Source organism: Chiloscyllium plagiosum, unplaced genomic scaffold (assembly GCF_037043375.1).
Source record: "Chiloscyllium plagiosum isolate Xiang-an unplaced genomic scaffold, Cpla_swu_hap1 HiC_scaffold_32, whole genome shotgun sequence".
NCBI classification, from domain to species: domain Eukaryota; kingdom Metazoa; phylum Chordata; class Chondrichthyes; order Orectolobiformes; family Hemiscylliidae; genus Chiloscyllium; species Chiloscyllium plagiosum.
In genome coordinates, this window is record NW_028270170.1 from 29,046,919 (window position 1) to 29,067,973 (window position 21,055).

Below are 21,055 nucleotides of genomic sequence, written 5' to 3' on the forward strand. Positions count from 1 at the left end.
GCCATGGAGTTCTGCTGGTATTAACATGTATATTAAGCTTTAAGCACTATTCATCAGACGTCAAGTAGCGAATATATAAATTGTCACACTTTTTACAAAAAGCTGCATAAAAGGAAAAAGAAAAGCACAAAAATGTATTGCATCACAAAATAAAATGAGAATGATTTCCGAGTGCTAGTTGACTCATGCATCCTCCAAGAGTAATTAACCTCTAATAACCTGAGGAGAGAACAACTATACACTGTCAGCAGAATGGTGTATTATACGTCATGGTGCTTCCATTAGTTTGAAACTGCATGCTATTTGGTTTATTTGAGAATATAATAAATGAAAGGAGGACCAGCAGCAGGCTCAAGCAAAGTCACAGGAGGTCTATTTAAATTCTTAAATCCAATTATTTCTGCTCTGAATGTAGATATCAGAATGGTTAATTCCTGTTTGTGATGAAGTAAACCTGTTAACCCAATTACCTGTTAATAATAGAAATGTCTGCATTCATTTTAATAGCGAGTTATTGCTGTTTAAAAAGCCTTTGACTTTTATAAACAGCTGAGCTATTCACAGAACAGTTAAGCTTTGTCCATCAGCATTCAGGATATCAGTGAGCCCATAACTCTTTGAGCTTGGCAACAGGTTTGTCTGAGCCACTTATTAATTCCTATACTGTTTCAAGGTTTAAACTGAATCTGCACTATACTGCACAAAGTTAAGAACATAAGCTATTTATCCTGAAGTGTATTTCACAAGACTGCAAAACAGTTTAAGGCTTCTGTTTTGTGGCAAACGATATTGCAGAACTCGAACCTCATTCTGCACATGAAGAATGTTCATGTGCTAACTTTCAATTCCATCAATAGGTCATGAACTGTTCTAAATGCTCAGGAAGCATTTCCATTTGACTTAATTCCACCTTTTTGGTTGCAGTCCTATTTAATTTATTCAACTTACATTTAAGTAGAGTGACTCCATCTTCATAATATATTTCACAAGCTTGTGGAAAAGATCAGCTGAGATCTATAATAAACACATTTCTTTTTTTTATGATAACACTACCAAATACAATCACACTTTGATCTCAATCTTAACCAGAACAGCGAGAGTGCATCAGTGCAGGTTAAATGAGACCAGCCCCCATAAACTACTTTGGTTGATTTTTCCCATGTTAGCAGTTCACACAGTTGTACTCCTCAGATGGCTCTCCAACATCAGGCATAGAGCTTGTGTTTTTTATCCCAATGTAACAACTAGTCCACCCAGTTGTCAGACTCAGCACTGAACCACAGAATCACAAAAATGTCATAGCACGGAAAGAGGCCATTCAGCCCATCATGTCCACGTCAGCTGATAAAAGAAGCTGCCAATTCTAATTCCACTTACTGGTACCTGGTTCATTGCCTTTTGCAAGTTATAATGCTTCAGATAGTACATCCAGATTCCTTTTGAGTGAGCTTAAGGTTTCCACCTGAATCACCAAACTGTGCATCAAATCCCAGACATCCAATATCCTCTGGGAGAAAGCATTCCTCATATTCCCACTAATCCTTCTACTGATCACCTTAAATTATGGAAACCTATAGTGTGGAAGCATTCGGTCCATTGGGTCCACATCAACCCTCCAAGAACACCGCCCTATTCCTCTAACCCTGCATTTCCCATGGCTAATCCACCTAGTCTGCACATCCCTGGACTCTACGGGCAATTTAGCATGGCCAGTACTCATAACCTGAACATTTTTGGGCTGTGGGAGAAAACCAGAGAATCTGGAGAAAACCCACACAGACACGCGAAGAATGTACAAACTCCACACAGACAGTCACCCAAGACTGGAATTGAAACTGTCTCTGGCACTATGAGGCAGCAATCACTGAGCTACCATACTACCCAATCTGTGGCACCTTGTGTATGACCTCTCCACAAGGAGAAACAGGTCTTCACTGTCAATTCTATCCAAGCCTCTCATTAATTTGTACACCTCACATTTCTAAGGAAAACAACCCTAGCCTATTTAATCTTTGCTCATAGTTGCAGTTTTCAAGACCTGGGAACATTATTGTAAATTGCCTCTGTTCTCTCTTTAGAACTTCCTTCCTGTCATGAGGTGACCTGAACTGTGATACAACAGTCCAACTTTGGCCTTCCTTCATATAACTGTGATCAATTCCTTAACCAATAATATTGCATCCCCATCTTTTCTATCCTGTCTGAAAACTGTCTATCCATGGATGTTTAGCCGCCATCCTTGCCCTTCTTTAAGCCAAGTTCATCAAAGCAATGACGTCAAAGCTGCCATGTATCTATCTATGCCCTCAGATCATTTGCTTTATTTACCGTATTCCTTGTGCTTATATGTACTTTTTAAAAATATTTGCATCTTTTATCTTTCACAGTCACTACGTTTATGCCTCCTGCACTCTGCTTTGAATTTGCCTTCAAGTTTCCATCATCAATCTCGTTTAAATCCTCCTGGCCAGGCCTAGCATATCTCCCTGCAAGTCTATTTATCCCAGTGAGGTTCATGTGTAGACTATCATACCTTCCCTACACTTGTTCCAATGGCCCAGACATCAGACATCTACCCTCCTACACCAGCTTTCCAACCAAACGTTCAATTGCTCAATTGTCCTATGTTTTTGCTCATTAGTATGCTGGATTAGGAATAATCCTGAGACTAATGCTTTGAAAGTATTATTCTTAAATCTCCTATGTAGTTTCTTGAATTCTGCTTTCAGGATTTATCCCAATTCCTACCCAAACCGTTGATATAAACATGGACCACAAACTCTACCTGATCCTCCTTTCTCAGAAAAGTACATTGTAGTCTCTCCATAACATCCTTTATCCAGACACCAAGGAGGCACCATATCATCCTGGTGTTATGGCCAAAGAAGTGTCTGTCTGATCTCTGACTATAGAATTCCCTATCACTATTGATTTTCCATCATTCTCCCCATACTTCCATACAGCTGAACCAACTTTGGTGTCTCCTACTTGGCTCTGGCTGAACTCTCCTGAAGAACCATTTCCCTCACCTGTGTCCAAAATGGAATATCAAATAGAAAGTCAGGGGATTTCTGGACTACCTGCCTGACTTTCTTAGACTGCGGAGTGGTGATCCATTTCCATGCTTTCTATATGCTTCCAACATGTGAACATCTACCTAAGTATGCTATCCCCATCATCTTCTGCCATGCAGGTGCAAAACAGTGACCCCAAATATCATTCAAGTTTCAAAACCTAGACCTCAAGCTTGTGTAGTGACATTGCAGATGTGCTTGTCTGGAACTCGTGACTTTTCCATGATTTCATACATCTCGATGATGTGCACTCTACTTGACCAAGCTGACCTGCCAGCCTGTAACTTTAAAAATAATTTCGTATCATTTAAACAGAGCAATCAACTTCTTCTCCTGCACAGTTATAACAGCCAAATACAAGAGACTGAAAACCATATAATATGAAAGGAGTACTTCCTCCCCTCACCAAGCTCCCTTTAACTCATCAAACTCTCACTTTACCCCCTATGTAACCAAGGCAGCAGTCATTGCAAATAAATGCAGTACTGAGGGAAGCCTCTATTTATACTTTCTGAAAACAATTGATTCTAGCTTCAAAAACACTGGACTAAACCGACCACTCATTAACTACCTATAGTTTATCTCAGAAGTTTTAAAGCCCTGGATTAAAATTGTAATAATATTTGAGAAATTAACTTAAAATGTATTATTAAGTTACGTGCTAAATTTAAGTGAAAACTAGACTTTTGATTCATAAAATTATGACTTCAGACACTCACCAGCTTCCACTGCCAACTCACTGAGCATTGTGATGAAGTTTCCTTTCTCATAATGTAGATGTAACAACAGGTTCATGAAGTTTGTGTTGTGGGGTGGAGTGATTCATTGTGTAGCTGCAAGGACTAGACAAAATAATCATCTGCAGATTGAAGTGACTAACAACATGACAGATGTTCAGCAAACTGATTCCTGTTTGCCTGCACTGCAGACCAATTCAAGACACCAATCTGAGCCCAGTGTACATTCAAGCCAATTTGTATTTTCATGGTTATAGCTATTGGAGTTACGCTTACTAACAAATTGTGGTATTTTTCAGCCATTTCTGTTTCATCTTCAATCAGTGAGACTGGAGGACGGTAGACTCATTTCTCTTCAATGATTCTGCTGTAGTCTGGGGACACTTTAACAGAATCTATACTTATATGCTCACATAACATACAAATATTGATTTACGCTAGGAAAGTGTCATTGCCATGAGATCTCACTTCAGCTCTATTGCTAAGTCTTGTAACATCATATCATCATTACGTCATGAGTTCATTGACATTAAAACATGAGGCCACAATTTCAAAGTAACTGTCAGCTTCACTGATAAGTGCATGATAAGTTTGTAAGCTTTCTGACAACATTATACCATCAAAGCTTGATCTGAAAGTCAAATCTTAAGGATCTATTTGTTTGTGTTGAACACATGGGGCTACAGATACAGAAAGAAATGCTGCCGTTACAGTATTGTCCAATCTTTCAGTATGCCAAGCTCCACCAGTACCACAGAACAAGAAGCAAGTTTAAAATCTCCAACTATCCAACTGTTACTCTGACTGCCACAACATGCTATATACTTTAATCAGCAATCTAGAGTTCTTTTGCCACGTACATTGCTGTACATTTCATTTTGCAATTAAAGAAATATGCTAGTATAAATCCTATACTTGAATAAATAACCAGTCATGTCCAAGTCTTTAAAAAAAGGCCTATTGATACCCCAGAGAGCATAGTACCCTCACATTTCAATACAGAATAATGGAAGCCAATAATATAAACATCAGAGTACAGGAACTTCACTTTGAAGATGCAATTCCTCTGGGTAAACTCTTCAACATGTACCATATTTCAAAAGAGGTGGTTCAGATTAGTTATTTATATATGGTTAATGAATGCTGTTTGCAGATGCCAAAATATTATATGCATGTACTTCCACAAAATAATAAATATTTAAATGTTGAAATTGGGACATACATCTGAATTTTCAATACAAATACAACTTGCCAGTACATAGTACCTTTATCGTAACATGATGGCCTAAATATTTCACAAAGGGCACAATTAATAAATAATGAACCATAGAAGCTATCAGGACTGATGACCAAAACCTTGGTCAAAGACATAGGTTTTAAAGAATAACTTCAAATAGGAGAGAGGGAAACAGAAGTTTGAGTGTAGAATTTCAGAAGTTACGGACCAGGTCAGCTGAAAACACAGCTATCTAAGGTGGTTAAACTCAAGGATGCTTAATTTGCAAGAAACAGTGGAGCACAGTGATCTGAATTGTTCCTGTCTGAATGAGATGTGAATTGAGTTAGGGATGTGCTTAAAAATAGAAGTGGGGCATTGGGAGACTGGGAGGCCAGTCAGCAGTGTGTTAGAATAGTCAAGCCTAGAGGTCAAAAGACAAGGTTGAGGGTTTCAGCGACCAGTAAGTTGAAGCAGGCAGTATTATGGAGATGAATAAGCAGATGTAGTGATTGAATTGGTAGATTGGAAACTCATCTGAGGGTCAAACATAAATCAAACATTGCAAAAAATCAGTATCTGTTATATAAGGCAGTTAGTCTGAAAGAGTTAACCCTGAAAGTTTAAAAGAGGTCTGCCCACTAATATATAAATGATTATCTCTGGGAGGGACTGGTCAGTCTTTCTAGTTTGTTGTGAGTTGTTAGTTAATTGTAAAACGTACAGCCATTTAGCTTCGACCGAGCTGTCATTTCCTTGAAGATAACAATATCTCTTAAGTAGTATTAAATGCAGTTAACCAGTTCTTCTGCAAATAGAATCTGTTATCTTAGTGATTCCATGTTTAATTTTTGCCCCATTTAAGATTTGTTTTCACTTTAACGTCATTAAGTTACTGGGAGCTGAAATCTCATTAACTGTCAAAAGATTTAACATTGTTTATTATTATACTCACCATGATTACATCAGAATCATGCCAATCTCACTCTCAATCAGACTTTCCACAGCCCGTGGTGTTTTTTGTGGAGGTGGTAGGCATGGAGTGGATGCCATAGCACTTCTTACTGCTACCTCTAGGATCTGCTTCAGTCACCATACCATGGGACTGCTCCTTCAGGCTGCCACTCCTTCAGCATCCTCTCCCTCCTCCTGGTTGGCACAGTGTCAGTCATTGCTGAGCTCAGTTGCTTCTCCTCCCCTCCCTCAGAGGTGGTTGGTTGGGTTCCCGCAGTGGATCAAGGCTCACAACTAGTAGAGCAGTGTGGGGGAGTTTGTCCAGGGTGGAAGAAAGGCAGTGGATAGTCAGTCTGATGGAGTTTGCTATCAAAGTGTCCCACACTTCCAGCTGCCCCTTACCTCAGGGTGTGATGACATGTGTAGGAATGGGGTCTGCCAATCTTGGCCAGCAATGTGTGTATGTGTGTGTGTGTGTGTATATATTTGTGCATAGTGGTTATATGGGAGATGTGTGTGTGCATGGTTGTGAATGTGTGTATGGTCTGTGTGTGTGTACATACATATGGGTTTGTATGTGTGTGTGGAGGGGTTGCATGTGTCTATGTGTGTATGTATGTGTGTGGTTGAGTGTATGTGTGGTTGTGTGTGTGTGTGTATATGTGTGGTTGTGTGTGTATGGTTGTGTGGGTATACGTGGTTGCATGGATGAGGTTTCATGTATATGGTGTGTGGGTGTAGTTGTGTGGGTGGGTACGTGTGTGTAAAAGGAACAGTGGGCTCTGTGGCCAGCTGCGAGGGGTAGTACTGTTGTGTCCATGTGGATCCTGAGGTAGGGGTGGGGAGAGACTCTGGTGGATGGCAGATTTGAAATACTGATGAGTAGTGGTCAAGGGTTGATGGTGGTTCCAGCGGTGTGGAGGAAAGGGATCTGGGGCCTGGAGAGTGGGCTGCATTCCTCGGGCTGCAGTGTGGCACAGTAAGAGATCATGGGTAGGAACCAGCAATAGCCACAACAAGTAGCCTGGAGCCCAATGAGCATGGCCACTTGGCACAAGCCCCTAGCAATGAGGCCCTGGGTTTCACTCTCAGAGGGACAACTACAAGAGATTCAGAAAGTACAACATTACATTTTTGTTTTTTTTAGATTTGTTTTATTTTAAGTTGTTTAATTTACCAATTTAGGAATTTAGCCATTTGAAGCACTGTGTTTTAGCCTACTGAGTACAGGTATAATGTTTGATTTCCAGCTTATGGAACCTAACTCCAGTTTTAACAGTGATTCCTATGGAAATCCATGCTCCATTTAAAGTTGTTTCACTTAAAGTCACATCTTTCAGGAACACAACCACAACTAAATGTACCTCTTGAATTATGCAATAAACTCCTGCTTGTACATAAAATACCCATGTTTCTGCCAGAGACTTATTAGTAGTTAATCCTCCTCTAATTAATATTTATAACTCCCATAGATCTGTAGTAGAATAGTAAGTGGAACAAAGCTATCCAAATGAGGTCCTATTACAACATGTGTCAGCTGCAGGCATCTCATGAAACAGACTTGATTTCAGATTGCTCACAGGAATGAAATTGGTTTGCCTGGGAAAGAATCTTATGGCAGGATCAAAGAGAATGGATGTGGTACTTTCAATATTCAGTTGCTTGTCCAATATTGGGTGTTAGGGAAACAGTATAACAAATCAGATCCATATACCAAGATAAGAGAAAAGAAAAATATATCCAATATAAGCACCTCACAACCATTTCCAAAGGAAAATACAAGGCAAACCTATATCAGATCCTCGATAGTCATTTGTACTGACTGGTACTTGTAGGGGAACTGTCAATACGTATCATTAATTACAGCAGAACTGCATTCATATGGAAATATCTTAGAGTTATCAGTATGATTGTTAGAATCAACTATTCTTGGCTTCAGCCCTCAAGGTCAACTATTTCCTTATCACTTTTCTGCGGTCAATACTGCAAAAAGTAGTTAGACATCCAGAAACTCTTCAACTTTGAAAGCAAGTTTCAATGCAAACTAAACACCATTCAAAATAAAAGATGGAGTGAACTCCCAGAGAGAAAATAATCCATTCAAAAGCTTCTACAAGGCCACAAGTTTTTCCAAGAATTGATACTATTTTTTTCCATTGACCTAGTCACACAATGGGATTTGGGCTCAGTTCAACCCTGGTTTAGAAATCATTTTTTTGTCAAGTTTGGTCTGTTTCAGACTGAAGCTTTCACTTGCGTAAGAATTCAATCTTTAGCTAATCTTGACTCCTTGCAGATTTTTTTCAGTTTATTTTGGAGTGTTAATGTTTTGGAGTGCTAATAGTTTAATGTAGTATGGACTGCAGCTGAAGTCTCTTTCAGAACATGGATGTGACTTGATTTCAGATTGCTCACAGGAATCTGTGGTTCAAGTCTGGCAGAGATTTCAGTTCAGCGGTCATTAATTCTCAATCCTCTAGCAATGGTCTCTTTTGTACCACATCCAAGAGACCCGAAGAAGAATCAGGAAAAGGTTCCACATGATGCATTCCGATTTCCAGAGTTTGCTTCCTCAATAACTTGTACAAAATCATAATCAATGACTTACAGTGGCTTTTACTCAACTCAGGAAAACTAAGTTAGCTGTACAATGTAAATGCACATGTAGTGGGGCTTAAATGAATGCACAGAAAGTATCATTAACATGCTGACAAAAAAAAAGATTAATGAAGAAAAGCGGCCACATCAAGGGAAAGTAACAGTTACAAGAGGACGAATTACTGATTGTTTCAATGAACTCTTGGAACTTACTGTACATCAAACATACACCAAGTGTCAATAAAACTTAAAAGCTTTTGCTGCTTGAATTTTGAGCCCTGTTGGCAAATATTTCTGATTTTCTGGATGTTCATTTGGTGGTGATAGCTGTTTGAGTAGTTGGATTGAAGTTTCATAGCTGTGTCCTTCTCTTCCAACTAATGCATCACAATGTGGGACAGCCAAAAATACAGGCACATACATTCATATGCTGTAACCTATCATCAACCTTCACTTGCTAAAATACCTTATAGCTTATAATGATTAACCTATTGCTCTTTTCTAAGGGATGTTGAACACAATCTGGATTGCTTTAAAGTAGTACTTCAGCAAGCGCAAGCACCAAGAACTCTGAAGCCACACCACCATGTTTGAAGCTGTAGCAGGTTCCCACAATAGCAGACCCTTACTACCAGTAATGCTAGCATATCAATGATTTTTGTACAATGATTTCCCTGTACATTATTTCACAGAGGCATTAAGCAGTATGAGTAACTTAAATAATTTGATTAATACATCTACAGAAAGCATAGGTGAAGGAATGTCATGTGAAGGTGTCAAGCATTTGTCTCCTGATGTCAATAACAATAATTTCTAGCTTTATATCTAATACAGTACAAACACAATACAGTAATCCTCTTTGCCATAGTTTTAATAAAACATGTAAGCACTAGACACATCAACAGTATAATGACACAATATTGCCCAACATGTCATTCTGTTCTTCTGCACATAAACATGCTTGTGTATCTTGTAACAGATTGCAATAGAAAGATGACATCCTTAGTAGAACAATTGATATACTGCTATAAATTAGACAATGACACTCCCAATTATAACATAATAGCTAGGAATATTTATGTTTACAGCTCCAAACAAAGTAACCAACAACTGTCTCAAAGGGCACACTTGTGAAATGAAAAACATCCAGTGAAAGGGTCAGACAGAAGCTCCTCACAAACCAACTATTATAAGGCTGTAGGTTTTATCACTTACATAAATTCTCACTACAGCAGTATTATTACAGATTCTACACTAGCAGATATTTCTGAGTTAAGCCATTATTTTTCACACATTTATAGAAGCAACACTTGTGACATGACTTAATATATCCTTACTGTTGATAGCTTGATTTCATTGATAGAAGAAAGTTTTGCTTTCTTATTCCCAGATTTCTACTAATAGCAAAGAAAAAATGCTGCATTTTGGTATCACTGTCTCCACAATGGAAACAAATTGCTTATTAATTATTCTTAACAAGTCAATTTGGAAAATATCAAAATCCAATATGTGTCACTAATGAATCATTTCCCTCGTCCCTCTGATGAGATTTGTATTTATGTCACAGGACAACCAAGAAGGATGATGAAAATAGAATAAAGTGGAATGGCTGAGATGGGCCCCAAGAAAACTTTTACTCACAGTTTTGAAGTCTTTATGAGTACATCGAACTCCCCGGAACTTACAGTACAGCATCATATCCTTGAGGCTGTGGCCAACTCGGTCATAAAACTCTCGCATGTTGAACACCCTCGGTTTATAATGTGTGAAATCAGCCTTCTCCTTAAGAGCTTTCAGCACAGTGGGGTCAGCCATGTGGGGGCTCTGGATCTCTAGGTGCACATTGAGCAGTCCCAGGAGTTCACCAGCATGGTAGAGATCATTTACCGTCAGCTTTGAAAAGCGAAACTCATTCAAGTTGCAGATAGTAACAGCGGGAAAGACCAGGTTGTTTGCGGCTACCTCTTCCAGCTTGGCAACATGCGGGTATGAAAAGTAAAATGCCACCCGCTCTGCGCACTCCACCACAAGTAGGCCCAGAGAGCCAAGAAATACCACAGTCCACATGAATCGACGCATGGTCATTGGTCCATAAACAAATATATGCCTGATTCCATGAAGGGATGAAGTGTTGGCAAAAACGTGGATACTGGAAGGCTGCAGGCTCCCCACACTGCCTGTGCTGTTCTCCTTCTCATCCATATCTTTATTTATGTTTGTATGTGTATAATTTTACCAGTCTTCCAGCTGCTTAGTGCACTTAGAGCTTCAGTTCATCACACAGTTGTTTTGGCTTTATCCTAAGAGCTCAGCTTTGGCTGGTCTGCACTGCCCCTTTTGAGTGGAAACAAAACCTTTCACAGCAGACAGAAGGAAACTCTTGCTTTTGACTTCCACAGCACCATCAAGAAACCTTCGTCTGTTTGGAAGCAGCGGGGATGGAAAGGCAGAGTGGGAGGGATAATAGATCCAACCAATCGTAATAAGGGTTCTTCAGCTGACAATATTTGTGATGAAACACTCAAACCACGAAGCAGATTGCAGTCCGTTTGCTCGTGTAAATGCTCTGTTCAGTGTCCACAGGGATGCCAGCCTTGTAGAGATGATTTATAAGAGAACAATCCCTTAATTGATTGCTTGGTTTTCCTTCTCTTATGTTGTTTATTGTTGGACTCCAACCATCCCTAGGCACTCTCCTGAAGCTGTCAGTGTGATTCAAGGTTCCTCGGGCAGTAGGAATGAATTGCTGTATGGGAGAGGAGAGAAAGAGAGAGAGAGCGCGAGAGATAGCAAACAGAAAGGGAAGGAGTGAGGAGGAGAGACAGTCTGCAAGTAAAACAGCAGCAGCAGCAGCAGCAGCAGTAACAACAGCAGAAGGCTCCACAGACTCACAATGAGCACATTAGTTATACTGATACCCCAAGCTTACATGAACCTTCAGGCAAAAGCAGTACTCCGATGTGAACGAGGGAAAAAAAGGTAGAATGTTCAATTTGTATGTCTCAGAACTTTACAGACTAAGGTTTACAGAAAATAAATTCTGTAAGAGAAAACAAACTGAATAGTCAGTACTTGATGCTGACAGCAATTGACATAAGCAAGCATTCATTGATCTGTTGCATCTGGTGCTTGTCTGTATGGTGTTTCAGGCTAAATACCTCATCCGTTTGAGGGAATCACAACGCCAGCTTCCAGTGATGCTTGACTCAGGGCTTACTGACCAACAAAGGCAGAGGAAGGGAAGCCTAGATTACTTTTATGCGCAGGGGAATTTATATATTTTTTGGATCTCATAGTCATCACATAAAGCATTAAAACAAAACCCTTCTAAAATAAACTGACTGTGTATACTTGGCCTGCATTAACCCTGATTCAGGTTTGTGCTGTTAGTTAGAAATGCTACATTAACCATTTTGGAAATAAGAACATCTTTGATTTTGCCATTCTCCTTCCATTATGGTGAGTGATTCTGAGTGATGAATAAATGCCATAGAACTATGCCACACTGGGTTCCAGGGAGTGCTTCAGTGAACTTATTGGTTGCATTTAAAACATGGCTCTGAATCCTACTTAAATGGAATGATAATGGATTACTACTCCATAAGGAATCAGTATACACAGGAATTATTCAATTTAGATGCCACTGTTGGATTTGATATTTTTTTATCAGGGAGACAGGACCTCAAATCTTTCCAGACATCAAATATTTTGCCTGCTTTAATTGTGATTCTTTGGGGATAAAATTTGTTTTAGAAATCAAATGAGATAAGGATAATCCTGTCATTTTATTATAATGTATTGTTCACCCTCCCATACTGTTAGAGTGATGATGTTTTATATATGTGTGTATTTATAAAATGTGCAAATTGAAATGTTCCTTTAAGGACAAATGGACTCGCTGATGTTAATGGGCACATACTAAAATCAATTACTGAATATTTTCTGGTAATAGTCCATAAATGCAGCAGATGATAACTTGCTTTCTTTTTCTGTTATACACTCAAATAAATAGACAATAGAAATTTGCATGTGTGCCTACTTAATTTTAACAGGACCCATCTCAAAACTTCATGTATCTTATTTGATGAGGCTGGTTCTGAGGTGGAGAGGTGCCAACTGCACAGGATGGAACAACCAATAACAATTATTCATATGCAGATTTAAACCAATTGTGATTTTCTTATTGAGTGCACAGTTCTGCGGCTTGCAAGCTCAGACATTTTACACATCTTACCATGCTTCCTAGCATCAGAGAGGACAACAGACATGCCAGGCTGCACTTATATTGCATTACCAGTCCGAGTCAAGTGAATTATGTTGTGTGTAAAAACTCTGCTTTTTCCTGTGGCTGACGTTTTGTAATTTTAAAATAGAGAATGGATTAGAATTACCCTCCAATACACTACTGAACCAAAAGGTTGGGAGAGTAGCTTGGCATAGACCAAAAGTCATTCAACTTTAGTGCATTCTGGAACTCAGTTAGGAATTGCTCCAGTTCTTCAGAAATCCACTCTACTTCCAACACCTCACAACAACTATAGAACATCTTTAATTTCACAAAATACCCTATTGTCATTTCAAAAAAATGCTCCAAAACAAAATTTGGCACTAAACTACATGAGGACAACTGGCCAAATGTTTGATCAAAGAAGTGGGACAAAATTCCTGAGTTAAAGGTGGAATCATTTGAAGGTACAGCCACATACTGTGCAGCATTTAAAACTGGGGATCCTCAAATGGCAGATTTAGATGAGTGACAATATCTCAGAGGAATGTGGGGTTGGAGGAGATTACAAAGATAGTGAGGGGCACGATCATGGAGGGATTTGAAAACAAGGATGACAACTTGAAGTCAAGGTGTTCCTTAACTGGAAGTCAATGTTGATCAGCAATTACAGTGGTTTGCGTGGCACGGTGGCACAGTGGTTAGCACTGCAGCCTCACAGCCTCAATTCCCACCTCAGGCAACTCTCTGTGTGGAGTTTGCACATTCTCCTCATGTCTGCGTGGGTTTCCTCCGGGTGCTCCGGTTTCCTCCCACAATCCAAAAATGTGCAGGTTAGGTGAATTGGCCACGCTAAATTGCCCCTAGTGTTAGGTGAAGGGGTAAATGTAGGGGAATGGGTCTGGGTGGGTCGCGCTTCGGCAGGTCGGTGTAGACTTGTTGGGCCGAAGGGCCTGTTTCCACACTGTAAGTAATCTAATCTTCAGAGATGTTGAGAAAATCAGACTTGGTAGGAGCACGGACATGCAAGGAATGACCTTAAATTTAAGAAGAGTAGAATATGGAAGGATAGAAAACAGAAAAGTGAAATACAGTTTAGTAGAATGCCAAGCAGCAGTGTGTTGGAAGAGCCAAGTCTACATGTACCAAAGGCATGGATGAAGATTTCAACAGCCAAACACCTGAGGTTAGAGTGGAGTCAATTAATGTTGTGGAGGTGAAAATAGGTGTCCATGTCCAGATACCTTAATGATGGTGTCCACGTGATTAGAATTTAATCTCAGGGATCATCATGTAACACATACCCAGAACTATTTAACATCAATATTAACATGGCAATACAACTGCATCCTAATGATTGCTATGTAATTTTGACAGCCAATATTCTTGCTGGTATTTTGAGTTTGGAATCCGATCCCAGAGAACACAGGATACACTCAAGTCCCATTTGTTTCAACCTAAGAAGAGACTGCTATTAATTGGAGCATAAAAGGAGATTATTATTCTGGGATGAAGGGGAGATATCACAGTATCAAATTTGAGGGCTACTGGTGAATGAATTAATTTTGTATACATGCTGGTCAGAGCAAAATTTCAACTCTAGATTCAAAATTAGACTCCAGTTTGCATTAGGGAAAGGAGAAATTCCTCACATAGCAACGAAATAATGTGAATACCCTTGTAATCAACTTTTTTTTTCCCCAATGGTGACCAAAAGAGATATACTGCATCATTAATCAGATAGAGTATGCACTGGTGATCCGCAAGTCTAATAGCACTTAGTAACCATACATGCATAACTGAGTAGTTATCTGCATGTCTCATCAAAGCAGTTAGCAATGTACATTTGCATTTCAAACATAGGACTTTTGGAACATAGGTTAACACCATAGTACTGACAAATTCTGATTAAAGTACTGGCCTCATCCTACATAATCATTGCATTTCAAATTACAATCACGCCACAAATTGAAATTCTAATGAATATTTTTCATTAGTGAATGATTTTCCACTTAGCATATGAAGAAATAACGTTTGAACTCTGCACATGCAGAAGTGATTGACAAAACACCAGGTAACTAGGAAAGAACAATTTAACAGATGCGTGTTAACTTTTCATGATTAATTCAGGAGGAATTCTACCTGATAAACAGCTGTGTAAGCATAGTTAATGATTTTAGAAAAAAATTAAATTAAATTCTCATTATAGAAATTAAAATATAATTAAGAATTCAAAAATTAAACATTATTTCCATCCACAAAATATTTTGACATCTCTGTTCAAGGGCATGCAATATAAAATCAACCACTGGGAGGCACCTTAGCATGCTTGCACCACAGAGAGAGAGAGTATTAACATTAGAAGTTTTCTGTCTCATGCAATTTTACTTATATTGAGTAAAGTCCAGTGCAAACATCCTGATAAGCCCACTGTCATATACATTGGAACAAGAATTATTTCAGGGTTTGAATCAGTTCGTGAATTCATATTTATTAAACGTATGCTACTAGAAATTAAGATCTCATTGCTGCGATTGTGTCGCTGAAATCACTTTATTACCTCAGAAAAATTATCTCCTACTTTAAGACAAATGTTGTGGCTTCAGCAGATTTTTTTTTAAAACTATCCCTGTAGCATTCTCAATTATCCAACTTTTGCTTAGTTTGGGAAAGTAATATTTCCATATGGAGTCCAAAATTACCAATTTAATTGCTAATTAGGATGTTTCTAAACAATTGCTGACACAACTTTATTCTAGGCATGATAAGAGATTTTGCAAGTGTAAGTTAGGAATCAACCACAGCTGACTTAATTAATAATAGAATGCATTTTTCAATGTTAAAGTTCCACTATATTAATTATTGTTTAAATGAATAACTCATTTCATTGAGTGCCAACATTTCAGAATTTACATTATGTTGTATTATGAGTGCTATTTTATAAATTAACACATATAAAAATACAAGAGCAATAAAGATTAGATTAGATTAGATTCCCTACAGTGTGGAAACAGGCCCTTCGGCCCAACCAGTCCACACCGACCCTCTGAAGAGCAACCTACCCAAACCCATTTCCCTCTGACTAATGCACCTAACACTATGGGCAATTTAGCATGGTCAATTCACCTGACCTGCACATCTTTGGACTGTGGGAGGAAACCGGAGCACCCAGAGGAAACCCATGCAGACACAGGGAAAATATACAAACTCCACACAGACAGTCACCAGAGGCTGGAATCGAACCTGGACCCTGGTGCTGTGAGGCAGCAGTGCTAACCACTGAGCCCCTGTGAAATGTCACAAACCAATGTGCCCGTATTCGCATCATTTCAATGTTGACTACAGTAGGATCCACAAGACAATTTTGTGTACACTTCCAGGAACTCGACATGAAATATGCATCTCAAGCTACACCATCTAGAGAATAATGTGAACAAACCAAATTTAAGAGACTTAATCCATCACGATATATCCAGATACTTAAATTGCCTCATCTCCTGAGAGAAAGGTTACAAACAGTAAACATTATACATTCCATCGTGATAAATTTGGGACAAAACAAATGTGAAGACAGCAGAGCTGGGAGTGAGTTTAGAGGGAGCAGGGTATGCATCAAGCACAACCAAAGTTGAAACCAGGGATATTTCAGTTCCAGGCCCCCAAACCGCCTCCTGAAACAGATGAAAGTGCTAGCCAGCAGGTGATAGCTGGTGAAAATGTTCTGACCCAGAGAGTGGCTGCAAGTAAAGAGTCAGAGAAGAATTTCATTCCTACTGCCTGTGTAGGAAGGTAGGATCTGACCTGCGCAGCTGAGGCAAAAGAAATGACCCCACTCCTCTTAGTCCCACAAAAAAGGTTTATCACTTTTTTTTGTGTTTACTTCAGTACAGTGGGTTGGCAATGGAATGGTCTTTGTTAAAACTGCAGTAAAAAAAACCCCATCAGATTTCTATTGGCATTAGGGGTAGGCAACAAATGCCAATTTGCCAGTGACACCCACTTGAGCTATATCCAGATAACGCAGTTTTAAAAATTTGATGCTGCTTGGGATAATTAGATGAGGCTTCAGGATGACCATGCTGTTTTTTTCAGCCATGGTTCAGATAGTAGCAATCTCACCCCAGAACAAACGTTTTTAGGTTCAGTCCCACTCCAGAAATTAAATGCAAAAACTGAGACCAACGTGCAAGTGCAGCAGTGAGGGACCACTGTACTGTCAGGTGAGCCATCCTTCAGGTCCAGTGGTGGATATAAAATATGATTTTTCAAAGAGAACAGGAGGTGTTTTCCCAAGATCCTGGCCAAGATTCATCCCTCAATCAACATCATCAAGAGAGATAATCATAGTATTAGCCACATTGCTGTTTATGGGAGCTTACTGTATATTAATTGACTGTTGCAGTTCCCAAATTGTAATTGATTACACTGCAAAAGTGCAAAATTGCTCAAAATGTCCAGTGATGGTACAAAGTGCAATTCACCCTTTTATGTTGATCTTTTAACAAAAACAGTGGCGTTAAAATCTTTTCAGACTGATACAGTCTGGGTAATTGATCTCCCTTCTTTAACTGCCTCGGGGTTTTTGCTATGTGTAACATTGAGCACTATTTTACACTTTTAAAGAGACAGCCATTAAAGCCAAATTTGGTCAAAACTACATCTGTGTTGTTGTAAGCTAACTATGAACTATAGGAGTAAATCTTACCAGAAATTGGCTAATCATAATTTTGGTAAGGAGGATGTCACTCCAGGATGACTTTCTTGCACTATCTTCCACAAACTTACCTTATTACCTATGCACCACGTTACTATGGCACCCCACTTGTCCAATTCTCCCACTTGTATGGACCAGATAAAACCCCTTCAAATATATCCAGGATGTAGCATACACCCTAACTTTTATCTTATATGAAAACAAGTATAAGGTGCTGTGTTGCAGATGTAATTCAATTGGTCACACTACTCGGCTTTAAGCATAACACACTTGATATTTACCCCCAGTTAAAACACAGAAAAAAAGAAGAATTGGAATAACTTAACTCTGTTGGAAAACTCATTTAACTACTAAACAGCAACTAATCCAATATAGTAACATCCCATAAACCCACCCTTGGCAAAAGCAAAGTCAGTAAAACAGATTGTCTCACATTCAATTCTGGCAACAGAGAGAACTCCAGCTTTTTGCTGAGACTGACAAAGAGATGTACCAGTTTCCATGGCCAACTTCAAACCCCAACAACTGCTGAAAGGTAAACTAAAGCGCTGGTTCAGTGGGAGCCTGGCTCCACCCATTCATTCTGCTTCTGTTGTCCTAACTTTAAAAAAAAATCCAAGGCCTCACAAGCTGTTTGCTTTATTGTTTTCAATAGACAGCTCATCTCCTGGCTCAAAACCTCACTTCAAACAGAAAGGACAAAATAGACCTCGTAAAGCCATAGTATCAACACACACTCAGCGTAAGCAGAATTTCTCACCGCTGCCAGGACATCCCCAGCACTGGTGCCTTCCTTGAAACCCAGCCATGCATCCAGTCAAGCGCTGACAATCTAGAATTGTCCTTCATCACACACATGATGAAAGAGCAAGCCTAAATCAATGATTCTCATGGCACATATTAGATTAGTTTAGATTAGATTCCCCAGAGTATGGAAAGTGCTGGTAAATGTCATAGAGGTGTACAGCACGGGAACAGACCCTTCGGTCCAACTCATCCATGCCAACCAGATATCCCAACCTAATCTAGTCCCATTTGCTAGCACTTGGCCCATATCCCTTTTAACTTTTCCTATTCATATACATATCCAGATGTCTTTTAAATGTTGCAATCGTACTTGCCTCCACCACTTCTTCTGGCAGCTCATTCCATACACGCACTACCCTCTGTGTGAAAAAGTAGCCCCTTAGGTCCCTTTTATATCTTTCCCCTCTCACCCTAAACCTATGCCCCACCCCAGGGAAAATACCTTGTCTATTTATCCTATTCATGCCCCTCATGATTTTATAAACCTCTATAAGGTCACCCTTCAGCCTTCAACACTCCAGGGAAAACAGCCCCAGCCTATTCAGCCTCTCCTTATAGCTCAAATCCTTCAACCCTGGCAACATCATGGTAAATCTTTTCTGAACCCTTTTCAAGCTTCACAAATCCTTCCGATAGGAAGGAGACCAGAATTGCATGCAATATTCCAAAAGTGACCTAACCAATGTCCTGTGCAGCTGCAACATGACCTCTCAACTCTTATATTCCAAACTCGCTGACCAATAAAGAAAAGCATAACAAACATCTTCTTCACCATCCTATCTACCTGCGACTCTACTTTCAAGGAGCTATGAACCTGCACTCCAAGGTCTCTTTTGTTCCGCAACACTCCCTAGGACCTTACCATTAAGTGTATAGGTCCTGCTCTGATTTGCTTTCCCAAAATGCAGCACGTCGCATTCATCTAAATTAAACTCCATCTGCCACTTCTCAGCCCATTGGCCCATCTGATTAAGATCCCGTTATACTCTGAGGTAACCTTCTTTGCTGTCCACTACACCTCCAATTTTGGTGTCATCTGCAAACTTATTAACTGTACCTCCGATGTTCATATCTAAATCATTTATATAAATGACGAAAAGTAGTGGATCCAGCTCTGATCCTTGTGGTACTCCACTGGTCATAGGCCTCCAGTTTGAAAAACAACCCTCCACCACCACCCTCTATCTTCAGCTTCAAGCTAGTTCTGTATCCAAATGACTAGTTCTCCCTGTATTCCATGAGATGGTACTAGATTAGGATATCTGGTTGGCGTGGACGAGTTAGACCAAAGGGTCTGTTTCTGTGCTGAATATCTCTATGACTATGAGATAAGAGCCCATGGTGGCCATGCTGGTAGATTAGTATGGAGAGAGGTTGGCTCACTAATAAATGACAGAGAATTTGGATAAACGGGCCATCTTCTGGATGGTAACCTGTAACTAGTGGTGTGCCACTGGTATCAGTGCTGGGCCCACAATTATTTACATTATATATTAACTTGGATAAAGAAAGTGAATGTAAATAGCCAAGTTTGCAGATGATACAAAGATTTTGCAGAGGGCTGTAGACAGGTTAAACAAGTGGGCAAAAACGTGGAACACAATATAGTGTGGTGAAACGTGACAGCACACGTTTTGGCAGAAAGAATAGAGGAAGTGAATATGTTTTAAAATGGAAAAAACTGCAGAAAGCCACAGAACAGAGAGACTCGGGAGTCTTCGTGCAAAGAGTCACAAAAAGCTTGAATCGAACTTCTTTAGATGATTAGATTAGATTAGATTCTCTACAGTGTGGAAACAGGCCCTTCGGCCCAACAAATCCATACCAGCCCTTTGAAGAGAAAACCACCCAAACCAATTCACCTACCCTATATTTACCCCTGACTAACGTACCTAACACTGTGGGCAATTTAGCATGGTCAATTCACCTGACCTGCACATCTTTGGATTGTGGGAGGAAACCGGAGCACCCGGAGGAAACACACGCAGACACAGGGAGAATATAGCCCTCTGCAAAATCTTTGCATCATTTGCAAACTTGGCTATATTACATGCACTTTCTTTATCCAAGTCAATATATATTGTAACTAATTGTGGCTCCAGCACTGATACCAGTGGCACACCACTAGTTACAAGTCACCATCCAGAAGATGGCCCATTTATCCGAATTCTCTGTCATTTATTCGTGAGCCAATCTCTCTCCATATTAATCTACCAGCATGGGTACCATGGCTCTTATCTCATAGTTATAGAGATATACAGCACAGAAACAGATCCTTTGGTCCAATTGGGAAAGCAAATGCAATTTTAGCCTTAATTTCAAAGGAAATGGAATATAAAAATAGGGAGGTTTTGCTAAAATTGTACAAGGCACTAGTCAGACCACAGCTGGAATACTGTGAATGGTTTTGAGCCTCTTATGTAAGGAAAAATATTCTGGCATTGGAGGCAGTCTACTGAAGGATCACAACATTAATATCAGTGTGGAGGACTGTCTTATTTGAATAGATTGTGTAGATTGAGCATGTAGTCATTAGAATTTAGAAGATGAAGGTGACCTCATTGAAACATACAAAATTCTTCGAGGATTTGACAGGGTAGATATCAAAAGTTTTCTTTGCCCCTTGTGTGATATCTAGGACAGAGGGCATAATTTCAGAATAAGGAGTTGCACATTAACACAGAGATGTAGAGGAATTTTTTTCTCAGTGTTCTGAATCTGTGAAATTCT

General features: G+C 39.5%; 1 protein-coding gene across 1 annotated transcript in view; it reads right to left on the reverse strand.

Moving 5' to 3' along the window:
* LOC122539947 (acid-sensing ion channel 2-like) overlaps positions 1 to 11,361 on the reverse strand; it is a 1,269,818-nt gene extending 1,258,457 nt beyond the window's left edge. Inside the window, exon 1 of the mRNA XM_043675161.2 lies at positions 10,221 to 11,361. Within this exon, the coding sequence (XP_043531096.1) occupies positions 10,221 to 10,781 (561 nt within the window). The 5' untranslated portion in view covers positions 10,782 to 11,361. The remainder of the gene's footprint in view (positions 1 to 10,220) is intronic.
* Between the last annotated feature and the right edge of the window lie 9,694 nt (positions 11,362 to 21,055).